A 16256-nucleotide genomic window follows, 5' to 3' on the forward strand; every position below is an offset into this window, starting at 1 on the left:
AAGGATTTATTTATTTATTTATTTATTTATTCTTGGGGGATAAATTGGTTTGCAGATCAATCAAACCTAGTTTTCAAATTTTGGTTCTCTACATGAAAGGAATACAAGAATCAGATATATTAGGGCAAAGCTTTTCTATGTAAAATAACATAAAAAAAAATAGCAAAGAAGAAAAGTATCTTTTTCTAAGTTCATTGTGTTACTGCAGCCAGTTCTAGCATGGAGCCTCAGTTGTGTTTTCCCCGGCTCTGGCTTTAACTTCTGAAGGATTATTGCCCCCTATCTTACAGTCTTTAATGAATTTTTTTTTTAATTTTTTTATTTTTGGTTTGTTGTGGGGATGGAGGGGTTGAGGACTGCTTTGTATGAAAGCTATTTGAGTTGTAAATAAGGATTGAATTAGCTCTTTGAATATAGTAATTATTTATGAAAGTAACTAAAGTAATAACCGCTGAAATAATTATTGTACATGTGTCAACTTCTCATAAAACAATTTCCCACCAAAATTTTATGTGACATCATCTTCTTTTTTTTTCTTTTTTCCCCCCTTTTAAGCTAAAGACTTGGAAAGGGTAGACTAATTATACATTTTCCTGGAAGCTTTTATGACTAAGGCTCCTTTCACTTCATCTTATTTTGCCGAACTAAAGTTATTTTTACTGAACTGAAATTATTTTTGTTGAACTGAAATTATTTTTACTGACTTGAAATTTTATTTTTGCTGACTTGAAATTATTTTTACTGAACTGAAATTATTTTTACTTAACCAAACTTATTTTTACTTAACTGCTGAACCGAACTTATTTTTACTGAAATTATTTTTACTTAATATTATTTTTTTAAGGTGAAGTGAATAGGGCCTAAATGGACTAACTACTACACTGTTTTCTATGGAGTTAAAAAAAAGGGGTTAAAATAATAATTTAATCATATTACGAACAAATAAGCGAAATATTAATTGTTTAAATCGTGCATTGCAAGGGATTTAACTGGTTGGGTAATATGGAACATCGCAAAGTCAGTCTATGTCTTGATATAATTTTTAGCTTAGAGTTACGCATGTCTGGACTGTTTTACATATTATGCTGATTTTCTGATATTGCATAACTGATGATTAAACACTTTCATCTGACTACTCAATGACCTCATATACATATTCATGTGTTCTATCTTTCTACTCCTTTTCTTCAGGTCGTTCCACTTTTGATGAAAGCCATTGGATGGCAAGGTGGAAGCATACTAGCCCTTGAGACTCTTAAACGTGTTGTGGTTGCTGGAAATCGTGCCAGAGATGCACTTGTCGCACAGGGGCTTAAGTAAGTTTTTGAAGTTTGAATTCCTTTTGGCCTATAATTAGTTTTGTATACTTTGCTTCCTCATAGAAAAATATTTGCTACATTATAAAATTTGCCATTCTTTTTCCATGGGTAAGGGAGGAATGGAGGATTTGAGAACTCTGGAATATGTAGTGGGTCTGAAGGAATTTCAGAAATGACCACTGAAACACTTGAGCTAGATTACCTGAAATAGTTCTGATATGCTTTTTTTTTTTTTTTTTTTTTTTTTTGGTTTGGTCTTGTCTGTTTTGGTCTCTTCATATGCCTATTCTTTTATCTTTTTGTACATTTGTATAAAAGAAATGACATTATCAAGCAAGCTCTTATTACATTCATATTAATTTCCAATTATTTATTCTCTCTATATTTTTTTAATAAGGATTTAAAGATATTGGCAATAAGCTAACGGAGATAAAACCTGATTTGGTGTGATATGGCTTAATTTTTCAAAAGAATAATTGTTAAGTCCCTATTTTTTTTTCAAAAGAATAATTGTTTCAATTGTTAAGTCCCTATTAAGATTTGGTGCATGGTGGATTCCATACTGGTGGTGGTTATTCCTTTGGTCTCCTACTCTCCAGGCAAAGGGGAGATGACAAAAGTCACAGAACTTTTGTATGAATTGTACAATTCTCTATAGTAATATGGACTTTGAATGTTGCTGACTGGAATTTCTTCCAATCAATCTACCCGAGGCTAAATGATTGGTACTCAGTGAGATTTTTTAATAATATTACATCATAACTTTTGGATCTGCACCCATATAAATCTAATTTTATATGTTCAGCTATTTAAACAATCCTTAAACCTTAAGAACTAAGGCAGAAAGGATTTCAGGAGTGGGTTGTTGATTCATAAAATATGCCCCTTTTGTTCCTAAGTAAACGCATCATTTGTCCTATCGTTTTTGTTGTTGTTTCTCTCTTATGGCTTTCTATCTTTTTAATAGATATGAAAATCCCTTTTATTAGAATAAATTATTCACCCACTTCCCCTACTTTCACAATCTTATTGGTATTGTCCAAAAATTCTTCTAGAATGATGCATTTTTTATGGAAAGGAGGGAGTAAATATGAGTGTAGTTAACTTTTTTACAATTTGCCTTCCTATCCCTGCTCCCTTGGAAAGTATGGATTCAAATTATGAAATATCCTTTGAAGTTTTGTTTTGAGATGGTTGACAAAGATAATTAATGAGATTCCACTCAATTCAAAAGGACTCAGAGTTGCTTTCCACATTTATCTTCTTACTTTTGTTCATTAAAAAAATGCCAAAAAGTTGCTATATGCTTATTATGGTGAGTTCACTGACATGTTATATTTGCCAGTGTCTTTGGATTTTATTTTCTTCTGGACAAACTAGTTTCGATAACTATTCTCATAATTGGTTCGTGATTTGGCTAGGGTTGGGCTTGTCGATGTTCTTCTTGGTCTACTTGACTGGCGAGCAGGTGGAAGAAATGGATTTTGCTCACAGATGAAGTGGAACGAATCTGAAGCATCAATTGGCCGTGTGCTTGCTGTTGAGGTTGTGGTTACTCTATACTGTTAATTTCTCAAGCATAATTCATTTTGAGCCTCAACTCATAACTACATATCAGCCTGTTGACCGAATAACCAATCTTATAAAACTGGATGAGTGAAATCGTTTTAATCCTACGCACTCTGCATTCCACACTATCTGCTTGTCATAAATTCTTGGGTACATTAGTTAGATTTGATATTTTAATAATGTTAGAGAAATGTCGCTTGTGACCAAGATTACTTCTCAGTGTGTACTGAGCTTGGTGTTCTCATGTTCATGTTCACGATTGAGTTCATCATCAAATGGGATTTATAAGTTCGACTTTGATCCTTCAAATAAGCAGCTAAAACATGTTTTCAAACTCAGTTTATGTTGTAACTAGTGTGCTTGAGCACAGCATAAGTATCATTTAAACTCAGCTCTAATGAGGCTGCTCTTTTTCTGAATTGAACTCATAAGCAGGATTGATCTCTTATAGCTTGTTTAATTATATCATAGTATCTTATATAAGCTTGGTTCTCTTTACTCTTAACGCAAGTTTAACCTTAACATTTAGTACCTTAAATAACATGACAATAATAACTGAACTCATTTTGTAAAAATAATACTTTAAATATGCCATGAAAAACTAAAATAGCTTTAAACTCTCTCTCTAAACAAAAATAAGTGATCATTCTTGTTTTTAAAATAATTGAATTTGTCATTCTTGAATATAATAACAAATTTTTCATAAATATGCATATATGTGTATCCCACTATCCCTATGTTAGTGTTCAAGGATTCAATATTATTTGCTGAACAAGAATATATACTTGTTGAATCTTGGTTCATCTGTTAAATAAATTTTTAAGGAGCTTTTTTTCTAAGCCCAAGTTTAACTTCACTAATTGTTTTGGATCATTGTTACCCTTTGCCACATCCCTAGTAACTAGTTCTAAGTGACATGTGAAATATTAATCTTATCAGCAGATGTGCTACACAACTTTTGAACATTTTCTTCCTGTATGTAATCATCTAATAAACATTTTCTTCCTGTATGTAATCATCTAATATATAATTTTTATGCTGCTTATCCAGGTGTTGCATGCATTTGCAACAGAAGGAGCCCATTGCAGTAGTGTGCGTGAGATATTGGATGCCTCTGATGTAAGTTCACTTTTCCTTGGTGTCACTGTGTTTTATTTTTGGGTGAGGGATGTGGCATGTCGCAAAATTTTACTACACGGAAAAGTGAAAAGTTTGAATATAAGATTATCTGACAGCAACATAATAGAAGAAAATAATGAATGGCTTCTTTTTCTACTATCACTGCTCTTTTCATTTTTAGAGAAGGAAGCCAATTAAGGCACCTGGTGCAATGAGTTAATGGCAGCTTCCTAATTCACACTCCAGCTAGGGTTAGTCTTGCTAATGGAGGTGGATGACCTGAATCTGAATGCTTAATCGGCTAAATGTAACAAAACTTGGGTAATACCTGACGGTCCTGACCAAATCATGTTTTTAAACAAAAAATAAATAAAAAATTGTTGTCCAAACCACGTTTTTTTTTTTTTTTTTTTTTTTTTTTTTTTTTTTTTTGTGAAGTACCCTATGTTAAATCCTGGCGTATTTTTAAGCATTGAATGCAAGCACATCCTTAAAATGTTATAGACTAAAAAGTCTCTTGCTTACGTCTCCAAACTCTAATTTAGTCATTAATCAAGTCGATGTCTTTAGGAGGGTTGAGATTCCTTACGAATGAGGTCTTACTAAATCACATGTACATTTAAAATAAATTTTAATTTTGAACAACGACCTAATTCGCAATGCAAGATCAGGTATGCTAACGCGACGCAATTTGATATCTAGTTTGGTAAGTTTAATCCAGAATGGTACCTCTCAAATGACCTTCACTTTTTTTGGATTGCAGTCCATTGGTTTTGAGGGGGTGGGTGGGGTTGATTAGTAAATCAGGTTACTGTTCTTAATGAAATAAAAATTTACTTAATTTTTCAAAATTTTCGAATGTGTATTATGTAAATCGGTAATTAGTACTTCCTTATTCCTATTTAGGTCGACACGGTTTTGTTTTTTTTTTTTTTTTTTATTGTGCAAATTTAGTTCGACACATACCTATGCAAAGTTAATTATTATTATTATTATTATTATTATTATTATTATTATTATGGTAGTAGACTAGTAGGGTATTTATTTATTTTATTAATTAGTGGGTAGTATGATGGTTTTTTTTTTTTTATTTTTTTTTATTATAATTACTGTATAGTGGATAGTGGATTCATGTCATTTATAGAAAGAAATAGAACTGTCAACTAAATAGAGACCAGTTTATGAGAAAATGTGTCAGCTAATCTTGGGCAGAGGGAGTATAATTGTATTAACTTGAAGAAACTGGTGGGGATTTTTGGTAAAACAAAAAACTGCACATTTTTTTGTTATATTCTTTCAGGTGATTTTTGCCTTATAGTGTATAGACCATATAATAGATTAACCACTTCTGAGAGTCCGAGACTGAAGTAGTTATCCCTCTAGTTTCAGTGTTTGGTTATCTAAGAATTGGGTGTTTAACTTCTTTTTGCAGGTATGGAATGCCTACAAGGATCAAAGGCATGACCTCTTTCTTCCTTCGAATGCCCAATCTGCTGCTGCTGGTGTTGCTGGCCTGATTGAAAGCGATTCTTCGAGAATGACATATGCCCTAACAGCACCCCCATCAGGGCCAACACAACCCTCCATAACAAGGTCATCTCCGTCAACATCAAATGGGGGGCAGGACCTATACCAATAATAAGAAACTATAGACGAGTCTTTTGGTTTCTCTAAAGGACCTTGAAGTTCTGTGTATAGGTGGTTGTACAGTTTCTCATTTTATTTTGCTTTCTCATTTTTTGTGGCCCGATCTTGTTCAGATTTGAGTGGGTTTTGTATAGGTATAACGCTACGATCATTGTAAATGGCATTTTCTGCTTTTAGTCCGAAGTACAGTAGATAAGCAAGTAATTAGCTGGTGTTACCACTAACCACTAACCACTTGACCAAACCTGTTTACTGCCTCCAATACCCCTAGGATTTTATAAATACTCATACTAATATTTTGGGATGAAAGAAACAGTTAACTTGTGAAGAAATAAATACATACGAAGTATATTTTTGCCATTATCATCGGTTCGTTTGTTTTACTTTAGTATACATTTTTGCAATATAGGTTTTAGTACGTTCCATTTTATGATACAAATCATCATTTTTGGAATTAGTTATCTTGATTAAAGTAGGGTAGAGGTCACAAGTTCCCTAGATTTGCCTTCCTCAGCACCACTACCACTACCACCCCACCAGCACTGTTCACCACTACCACTACCACCCCAAATTCCCTAGATTTCACATCTTAGGGGTGATGTTGATGAGGTTGTTTTTGCTTTCCCGCGATCTCAATTGGGTGATTCTTCCCCTAAATCGAATTAAGTGAGAATTTTTTTATTTGTTGTTTTGGATTTTTGATGGGTTGTGTCTGAATTTTAATTTGTGGTGAATTTGGGGTTGTCTTTGCTAGGATTTGTTTTTTCTTGTTGACTTGATTGTTTAAGTGATTGTTGTTTTGATTTTTCTGGGTTTTCTTCGATGGGTTTTGTTCAATTTGAGATTTTGAGTTGAATTGAACATCTTTTTTAATGTAAATATATTAAAGAACATACTGTATAATGATAATAACATACTGTATAATTTAAACTCAAAGAATATATTATTGCTCGCGTTCTTTATATATGTTTATAATGTTCTTTTTCCACCCATATTCTTTAAAATATGCATAATGTTGTTTCCGGGTGCACCATACGCCCAAGTGTACCAATTTCAAAAATTTGTCACATGTTGAGAGCTCCATTTGAAGAAATAGCAAAACGAGACTCAACTTGCCAGAATGCTTTTTTGAGAAATTAATTTTTGTTCTAAACTGAACAAAAAAATTGAAAAGGGCATTTTTTTATATATATAAATTTTTTTTTGCTTTTTCTTTTTTGTTTTTCCTTAAAGTTTTTTATAATTGCTTTTTTTGGATTTACCTTTTTGCCCTTATAAGAGTCTTCTATGACTCTGACAGTTAGAGCCTAAGAATTCCTCATATTTTATATTACCTTTGTTTGAATAGAATTGAACTTAGGACAACCTAAACCGTCAATAACCTACCTAAACAATGATAGAATTGAACTTAGGACAACCTGAACCATCAATAACCTACCTAAACAATGATAGAGCCGGACTAGCTGAAACTTACAAACCCTATTATCTATATTAATTAAAAGGCGTTTCTAACAACTTCTACGTGTCGCGTAAGGATAGGGAGGATCGAACCTTTAGCCTCTTATAAGATAGATAAGAATTTCACCATCTAAGCCTATTATCAAGTATGTTATTAATATGTAAAAAAAAATTATATAAGTGCAAACCACAAGGTTCAGTTAACAAAATATACTAAAAAAATAACTCAATTTTGGTCTGACAATGACAATTACATTTTTGAAAAATTTATTGATTACACGTCTAAAACAGTAGTAACTCGGGGCCAGGCCCGTTTCTGAGATTTTGGTGGCCAGGGGCAAAAACATAAATCGGGGCCCTAATTCACATATACTATATAAAATTTTAAAATTGGGTATGAAAAATGAAAATATATATTTTATTATGATTAATAATCTTTAAAAACATCAAATTTCATAAAACATTGAAATTACATTCATGAAACTCTCATTGAAGTAATTACACCAGCCGAACCATTCAAACCAAGTATCCAACCAATCAATTAGATTTTTTTTTCTCCAAATTTTGTAATATTTGAATGAAAATAGTTATATAGGTTAAGAAAAATATAATTTAATACAAATAAGAGATCTTGATGAATAAAGTCGTGTATGCACCATTCAAAAAAAAAAAAAAAGTAGGGTATGCAAAGAGAATTATATATAATTAGATAAATTCCCGTTGAAAATTGAAGAGTAAAATGACCGTTTATTATAGTTTTCATCTTCAATTGAATCGCGAAATAGAAAGAATTTAACTAACTAAAAATTGTAATGAGATACATTTTGAAAAATCAAATTACCAAAAACGGGGGTACATTTAAAATTAATGACATTTTTTTTTGTTAATCAAATTCACTTAGGAAATTGAATAATTTGGGCAAAAAATTAGGGAAGAAATACATTGACCAAAAATACCATTTGGTATTTTTGAATTCTACATTACTATTGTAGTGTTATACAGTACACACTTGTTGTTTTCTTTCATTTTTTTTTCAAATGTATATATACCTAGTATTATTTAGTACGAAGTATATTTTTTTGGGGCCTTGTATTGTATTGAAGCTGGGCTTTTTAACAAGGGGCTCAGGCAGCCGCCCCCGCTGCCTTTCCCTTGCTACGGCCTTGCTCGGAGCAATGCCCGGGCAACTAACTAATTACTGATGAAATCCGACTTGAATTGACATTCTATATCATCACTAGCTAAAACTAGTGGAAATTGACATTCATAACATCATCAAGTGAAACTGGCAGGAAGGTACATTCTTTATCACTACCAACTGAACCGGCCCAAGAATACTTGCTTTAAAAAACAGCTAAATTTGAAACACTACTCTTAAAAAAATAATAAAAAAAAAGTAAAAAAAAAAAAAAAAAAAAAAAAAAAAACTGAAACACTACACTTTAAATCAGTATATGAGCAACCTCTTTGACTAATCCTATGGCACTACAATTCTTCTTGACAAAGCATCTAGAATAAATTACTCCCTTCGTTTTTTTTATTTGCATCACTTGAGTGAAAATTTTAAAGTACACCCAAGTGTACCAAGCATGGTACACCATGATGAAATGTACAAAAAAAAAAAAAAAAAAAAAAAAAATTTGCTTGCTTAATTATAGGATTCTGTTATTCTTTTGCAACAAAAAAAAAGGCATTCTGTTATTCATTCCACATTTATTCGTGTATGAGTTTTCAAAACAGAGAGAACTAGATATAAGCCCGTGCGATGCACGGTTCTAGTAAATATTTTTATTAATTTAAGATTTTTTTATATGAAGATCATTCATTAGATAATTGGATAAAATTCCTAATATCATAAGATAATTTTTTTAAAAAAAATTTTAACACTAAAGTTATCTTTTGTAGGTTTATTTATTTTACGTGGCGCTTGAATTTAAAATTCCAAACCTTATTCTTTAATTTTTCTTAGGTGATAATTAAATTTTTAATAAAAAATAAATGACAAATCATTTTATTTATTGAGTAAAATAAGTCCTTTGCAAATGCGTTTTTTTTTTTTAAATAATCGTTCTCTTTCAAAATGTTAGTCTCATCTAGAATATTTTAACTATTAAAAAAATTAGGGGAATCTTCTAATTAAATTTCTCTCTATATATAAGGAAAAACATAGTGATATGAGATTTAGTTTTATTCGTTTTGATGAGTACATTATTAATATCTAATTTTGATAATATTTGATATGGAGAGCTTAAAGATATTTACGATCAAAGATTTACATCCATATATGTAAAAAAAGATATTTATTAGTTTTTTAAATGATTTAAATTTTAATTGTTCATTATTTGTTATTTTACCTAGATGGCAAAATTCTTAAATCTTATTCGTCACTTTTTCTTAGGTGGCGAGTGAATTTTTTAATTCTAAAATAAATTATTAATCTAAAATTTCATTGGTCAAAATAATACCTTTTCTTATGTGGCGCACCGAATGCTCCCGAAAAATGCCTACTTTATTTATATATATTAGATTTTTTAGAGAGAGGAATTCAAATTTTAGAGAGAGAAGCTTAAGGTTAACAACAACAATGGTGGAAAAGGATGAATTTCGTCATGATTCCGATCGGCGATTTGCATCGGATGATCATAATGAAGATTATTTTGATGATAATGGTGAATTCGTTGAATTTGAATCAAAAGAAGAAGGTAATTATTGTTATATTTACATATTTAATTTAAATCAATGTTGTTTGTATCATTTACAAACAATATTGATATGAAATGTGATGATAAATAATTGATCTGGATTTCAGTAATTTTTTCTTTAATTATGACATTCAATTTAGAGGATGAAGATGATGTTCTTTATTGCATTATTTAATGTTCTTTGACAATTTGATTCAAAATTCATCGTAAAATTATTAATAATTTTAATTTGTCACTGCAATAATGAATGTTTATATTATTTGATTTATAATTTTGTCGATTACATTTGTAATTATTTAGACTATTAGATTGATGTTATTAGTAAAAACTATATTATATTAATTGCATAATATTTCAATTAGGTGATGTACTTTTTATAAAAGGTCATGTACATTGTATATGATTATATGATCATCCTTTTATAATATTATGTACATTTTATATTAGGATAAGTACGAAATATTCTTCAATTGATTATATTAGTATCTAGCTTTCAATAATATTTAGTATTTGTATTTTTTTTTCTTATAAATTTGTGTTATTTTCAAAGGTCGAAGATGATGTTCTTCAAACTATAATGAATGTTCTTTTATTTGTTTGATCCATATCATATTTATCTTTTAAAAGGGAATAAAATATGTACTTTTGAGTCAGATTAATATATGTTCTTTGAGTTTGAACCAAATGTTCCTTACATTACCAATTATGTTTTTAAGGTATATATAGATTATAAATGTTTTTTAGGTTTTAATTATATGAAGTATGTTCTTTTTACTTGATAATATGTTTTTTAGGTTTTAATTACACGAAATATGTTCTTTTTACTTTATATTTTTTTTTTGAAACAATGTATACGTGTTCTTCTATGTTCTTAGAATAATTTACATTTTTTTAAATATTAATTTAGAATATCTAATAATTATGTTTTTATTTCTTTTTTGTGATCATGATTATGAAGGTTAATAAGAAGTTTTTGGGACAATGATGGACATTTAGATTTAAACATCATCCATAATATTAAGAAAGAACCTCCATGTTATTGATAAAGAACATGATACTATCATGTAATGAACAACAAGTACATTAAACTTATCACCAAAGGACATGGATAGTTAAAATAATTTATTAGAAGATTCAAAAAGATCATTATATGATATAATAATGTATATATGGAAAAAGAACATTGTTAAATTATACAAAGAACATTACAAGTTATATGGACATACCAAATTAAAAATGAATATAAGAAAAATAATAATAATGAACATGATATTATTATGAAAATAACATTATTTAAATTTTGACTAGCATGAAAAAATTTGAAAATGTAATTTTAAATTTTAAATTTTGAAAATTAAATCTTGACTTATGTTTAAGAAAAAAAAAATCTTGTCGAGGATAATTATAATCAAAAACTGATTTTCTTTAAAAGATTTACCATAAGATGTGAACTAAAAAGATAAATAGTAATTATCTTTTACTTATTTAAAATCTATGCTAAAAAATTGTCATGTTCTTTACCTTTTAACGGGATGTTCTTTTCACTCTAATTATTTGTTCTTTACATTCCATCTCAAAGATTTAAAATCATTGTGTTCTTTATGTGTAAGTACTGTGTACTTTACGGGTGTATCTTGCTCGGTACACTTGGGTGTAGGAACCATGCATTGATAATCTTTGGGTTTGTTCTGTCGTCACTGCTAAATATCTAGCTCACAAATCTTTTTTTTTATATAGTCCTTAACCAAAGGACTCTTGGATTTGGAAAAAGATTCTTCAAATTCCCCCCCTCCTACTTCGTGGCCTTAGATGGAAAATTGGTAATGGTATTAGTGTTCTATTCTGGCTCAATAATTGGTGCTCTTCTGAAAATTTTATTACTATGCTTGATTTCAATTCGATACTTCGAATATCCAAAACCTAGATTTTACAGTTGATCATTTTATTTTGGAAAATAATGAATGGGATATTTCTACTCTTTCTCTTTATGTCTCGTCTAATATTGTTCATCTTATTAAAGGAATCTCACTTCCCTCTTTTGTTATTCACGATGAGCCTTGTTAGGGTTTTTCTAACAATGGTGATTTTACTATCAAATCAGCTACTTGGCTTGCTCATTATATCTCTTCTTATACTAAATGAGAACTTTCTTGGATTTGAAAACTTGATATATATATCTCCAAAACTGAAAATTTTTGTTTGGCAATTTCTTCATAATGCTCTTCCTACTAGAGCTAATCTTGCTCATCGTCAGTTCGATATTCCTTCTATGTGCCCCCTCTGTAATTGTCATGATGAAACTCACGATCATCTTTTTCTATCTTGTTCTTATACTTCTCAATTTTGGAATGATGATGCAACTATTCTGGGATTGGTCGGGTCCCTTTAACTACTAGTATTTATTTGCTTTTTAAAGTATTAAAGGGTAATTTCTCTATGTCTCTAAAAAAAGGTTATGACTTCTTTGTGGAGTATATGGAAAACTAGGGATTCAATGATTTTTGATGAAATTCCTTTTTCTCATATGGCTATTTTTTCTCGTGCCCAAAAAATTTATCATGAATGGCATTTCCTAGTTGATTTATCAAATTAACGTACTGTAGTTCATTGGTCTAGTGGTGTTATTATAATGTTGAGCAACAATATATGATTGTGCCATCCCCTTATTTATTCTTATTACTTGTTGAATCAGATTCAACGTAAGGTTGGCGTTAACTTCATCTTCTTCATCTCACATTAACTCCATTTAAGAAGCTGAAGCTTTTTTCTTCACTTTCATCTTCTTCATCCTCATCCACCTTTCACAGACGACACCAACACCTTCCACCACAATTTTTAACTGCTTCGCCATCGAATTTAGCGAAAAATCCTAAGAAAAAGGGAGAACTAGAGGGCATGGTCCACCCCGAAAGGGTGGGGGTGACATTTTCCTCCATTTAAGTTGCCATTGAGCCTGAACCTCTCCATTGAAACTTCTAAAATTTTCATCTAAACTCTCGAATTCAAGATCCTCCATTATCATCGTTCCACAAGCTTTAAATGTGTTAACTTCTTTTATATTTGAAATTTACAAAATTACCCATATATTAATGCAAGAACGGTCTATTTTACCCTTAGATAAAAAAAATTATTTTACCAAATAGATCAACTCGTATATTCTCATTATAATACATAACTTGTCCATTTTATTTTCATACATAGTTGTGAAATGTAGCTTACAATTTCTTTTTTGTACAACATTTATGATACATAAGGTCATGTTCACCTCATCTTACTTTTTCTGAACTGAAATTATTTTTATTAAACTTAAATTATTTTTGTTAAACTTAAAATATTTTTACTAAACTGAAATTATTTTTACATATTCTCTTTTAACTATTCGAAAAAAAAAACTAATTCTCTATTATATTTCTTCTTTAAAATTACTTTTACTTAACAAAATTTGTTTTTACTAAATTGAACTTTTTATTACAGAATTTGCCGAATATTTTTTTTAAGGTGAAGTACAGTGAACATATATAGCCTCATTGTCTATTTCATTTATAGCCTTTTTATTTAGATTATTTGACCTCTTGAATATACCAGGGTTCTCAGACCACCACAGCTTGCATCCAAGTGTGATACTTATTTAAGTTTTTAAAAATCATATTTTAATTATAGCAATTTATTAGAATATTATATGATATTTTATAATTGTATTTATAGTAAGGGATAACTCACCCTTTATTAAAGGTGGACTATCCCCCAATTTTACCACACAACTCTTTTCTCTTTTTTATCCAAAATCACACAAATGTTTTCTTCTTCCTCTAATCACCATGCTCCCTGCTACCAACCGATATACTCCTTACCCCTTCACCTGAATCACCTCTGAAGATTTGAGAAAATTAACACTATACTTAATTTTAATTAAGGCATTAGTAGTTTTGTTCATGGCAATGATGATGTTCATCATCATACATGCTGGGATCTTTACGACAAAAAGAACAAAGTGCACGTGGTTTTCATATTACTTTTAAGTTCTTTTCGTTTCAATAGATTATAAGTGCATTTGGTTAAAATGCATGTGCATTTTGTAATTATCAATAATAAAAGCTGAAATTTGATTAGATTGAGTAAATAGGATTCTTTTAAAACACACACATGCATACATGGAGTCATGGAGATGGATAGGTACGTACAGTAGTCGATCGCGGCTACTAGTGATGCTGGTGGTGGTCAGCTGATTATGCGTGAAGGAGAGTAGAAGGGGAGTCATGAGAAAAGAGGAGGAAAGGAGAGAAAGTTGGGGGGTTTACCTTTTTGAAATCAATTTGTCCAAAAGTGTGAGATTTTTCATACGATGGGGGTACTTATATCTTTCTCATTGATTAGAAATACAACTGTGTTATTAATGAATGAAAAGACAAGTTTGCCCCTCTACTTTTTAATAATAAAATATACTAAAGCATACTTAAAATATTCTAAGTAAACCTTATGTAATTTTAAATCAGAATTTAATATATGTTTTCCCCATTTTTTAAATAATAAATATTATTGACTTAATGGTATTTAAAATACATATTGTAATTATTAAATTAACTTGTAAAATGCTTAAATCTATAGGGTATTACATCATACTTTTAAAGTTAAAAACCTCCAAAAGTTTCTCCTTGTAGTGTCCATCTACAAAAAAAGAACTTAATAGTCTTATCGCTTAAAAACCTCCAAAATTTTCTCCTTGTAGTGTCCTTCTACATAAATACAAATTTAATTGCCTTTATATACAAACTTAATAGCCTTATTAGCTACTAAAAAACACGAACCTAGTCAATTATTTTATTTTCAAATAAAATATTAATTTGATTAATTTAAAAGTTTCAAATTTAAAGGGTGTTAAAAAATGGTATCATTCAGGTTTCTCGTAGCCTGAGTTAATGTTGGAATCTTCATATCCTATTGTCGATATTAGTGATTTAAATTAAATTTTTTGATTTTATGTAAAAAAAAAATTATAATTTTATAAATAAAATTTCTAAAACTGATTTTTTAATTGAATTTTTAATTAATTATTACTTTAGAAATTAATTAACTCTAATCATGCTTACGGTTAAGTACCCCCATTACACCCCATTTTTTTCCTGCAAATTCATTGTTAACCCTCAAATAATAATTTTTCATCTCTATTCTCCCTTATGTCGTGAGCTTCAACCATCATTGTAGCTAAATCACTCAATTGTGCACAATCACGTTGAATAAGGGTATAATATGGGAGAAAGTAAAGATATCTTAGCCCAAAAAAGGGTTCTTTGTGTTGGAAATAAAGAAAGGAACTTTAAAAGGTCAGACATGGGCGCTCGATTGATCGAGCGGGCATCGCCCGACCGGGTGCAAGAAGAGTCGTAAAATTTTGGAGTTCCGCCGCCTGATCGGGCAAGGTCCGCATATTGTATTTCTCATGTCTCTTGATTGTTATATTTTCTTCCGTGTATTTATTTTGTTTATTAGTGAACAAGTTGATTACAAGAGGAATATGAGGCATTAATATTAGGTCTTTCTATTATTTGATGCAAAGCATGAAAGTGACTAGTTATGCTAAAGATTATTATTTATTTGTCTTGATTTGTTGTCTTGATACCTCTATGTTTGAAGAGTGTTTTCTTAACTTATTGAATTGATGATGTGAGTGATTGTTTACTTTGGAAGAAACTATTGAGGTTAAGTTATATTATTTCTAACATGCATGCTTAGAGTTCTCCAATCTTTTTATGAAGTATGTTTCTATATATTTCTTCCAAAGTTTATCCAATGTCAATTCACTAAGTGTTGTTGGAAGTGTTCAAGGCTAAACTTGTGAGTAAAGGTTACTTTGGTTTTCTTGTCTTAATGGAACATTGGAACAATATAGGTCTTACTTAGATGACTTATTTATTTTGGATCCTTGTTCTTGATGATAAGTTTCCTTCTAGTGGTTGAAGTTTGTTAAGCCTTCTAAGTGGTGACCTATGTAAATTAATTGGAGAGTTCCATGTCGAAAAGAAATGTGAGCTGAAAGTTCAAGTGTGAGTTGACTTAAGTTTATTACCTAGAAAGTGGTACAAGAATTTGGTTGGTATCTTGTGAGGATCTAATACTTGTGATTAAGTTTGCTTCTCATTACTTCCTTCAAGGTAATATATTATTTGTTGTATGTCTACAATGTGAGTAATGTGGTGGTGTTGAGAATCACATGTGATTTATAGTTAACAACTTTCTTGAACTTCTTATCTTTCCAATTTTGTTGAGCAATTTTCACGATTTAAATTATGAAAATATGTTTTATTATTTTGAGAAAAATAGTATCATTATGAGTTTTTGGTTATTTCCAAAGTGTCATACATGTTTCGTGATTGGAAAGATTTTTGCGATGATTTGATATATATTTGTTGTTCATGTCATCATTTGAATGGAATATATTTTAGCA

The 16256-nt window shown here is 30.0% G+C and overlaps 1 protein-coding gene across 1 annotated transcript in view; it reads left to right on the plus strand.

Annotated features, from left to right (window-relative positions):
- Window positions 1–5858, plus strand: part of LOC110716723 (dnaJ homolog subfamily C GRV2-like) — a 31302-nt gene extending 25444 nt beyond the window's left edge. The window contains 4 exon segments of the mRNA XM_021895357.1: window positions 1192–1316; window positions 2741–2864; window positions 3939–4007; window positions 5440–5858. Of these exon segments, the coding sequence (XP_021751049.1) occupies window positions 1192–1316; window positions 2741–2864; window positions 3939–4007; window positions 5440–5646 (525 nt within the window). The 3' untranslated portion in view covers window positions 5647–5858.
- Window positions 5859–16256: the final 10398 nt, after the last annotated feature.

Source organism: Chenopodium quinoa, unplaced genomic scaffold (genome assembly GCF_001683475.1).
Source record: "Chenopodium quinoa cultivar QQ74 unplaced genomic scaffold, ASM168347v1, whole genome shotgun sequence".
Classification (NCBI taxonomy): Eukaryota; Viridiplantae; Streptophyta; class Magnoliopsida; order Caryophyllales; family Amaranthaceae; genus Chenopodium; species Chenopodium quinoa.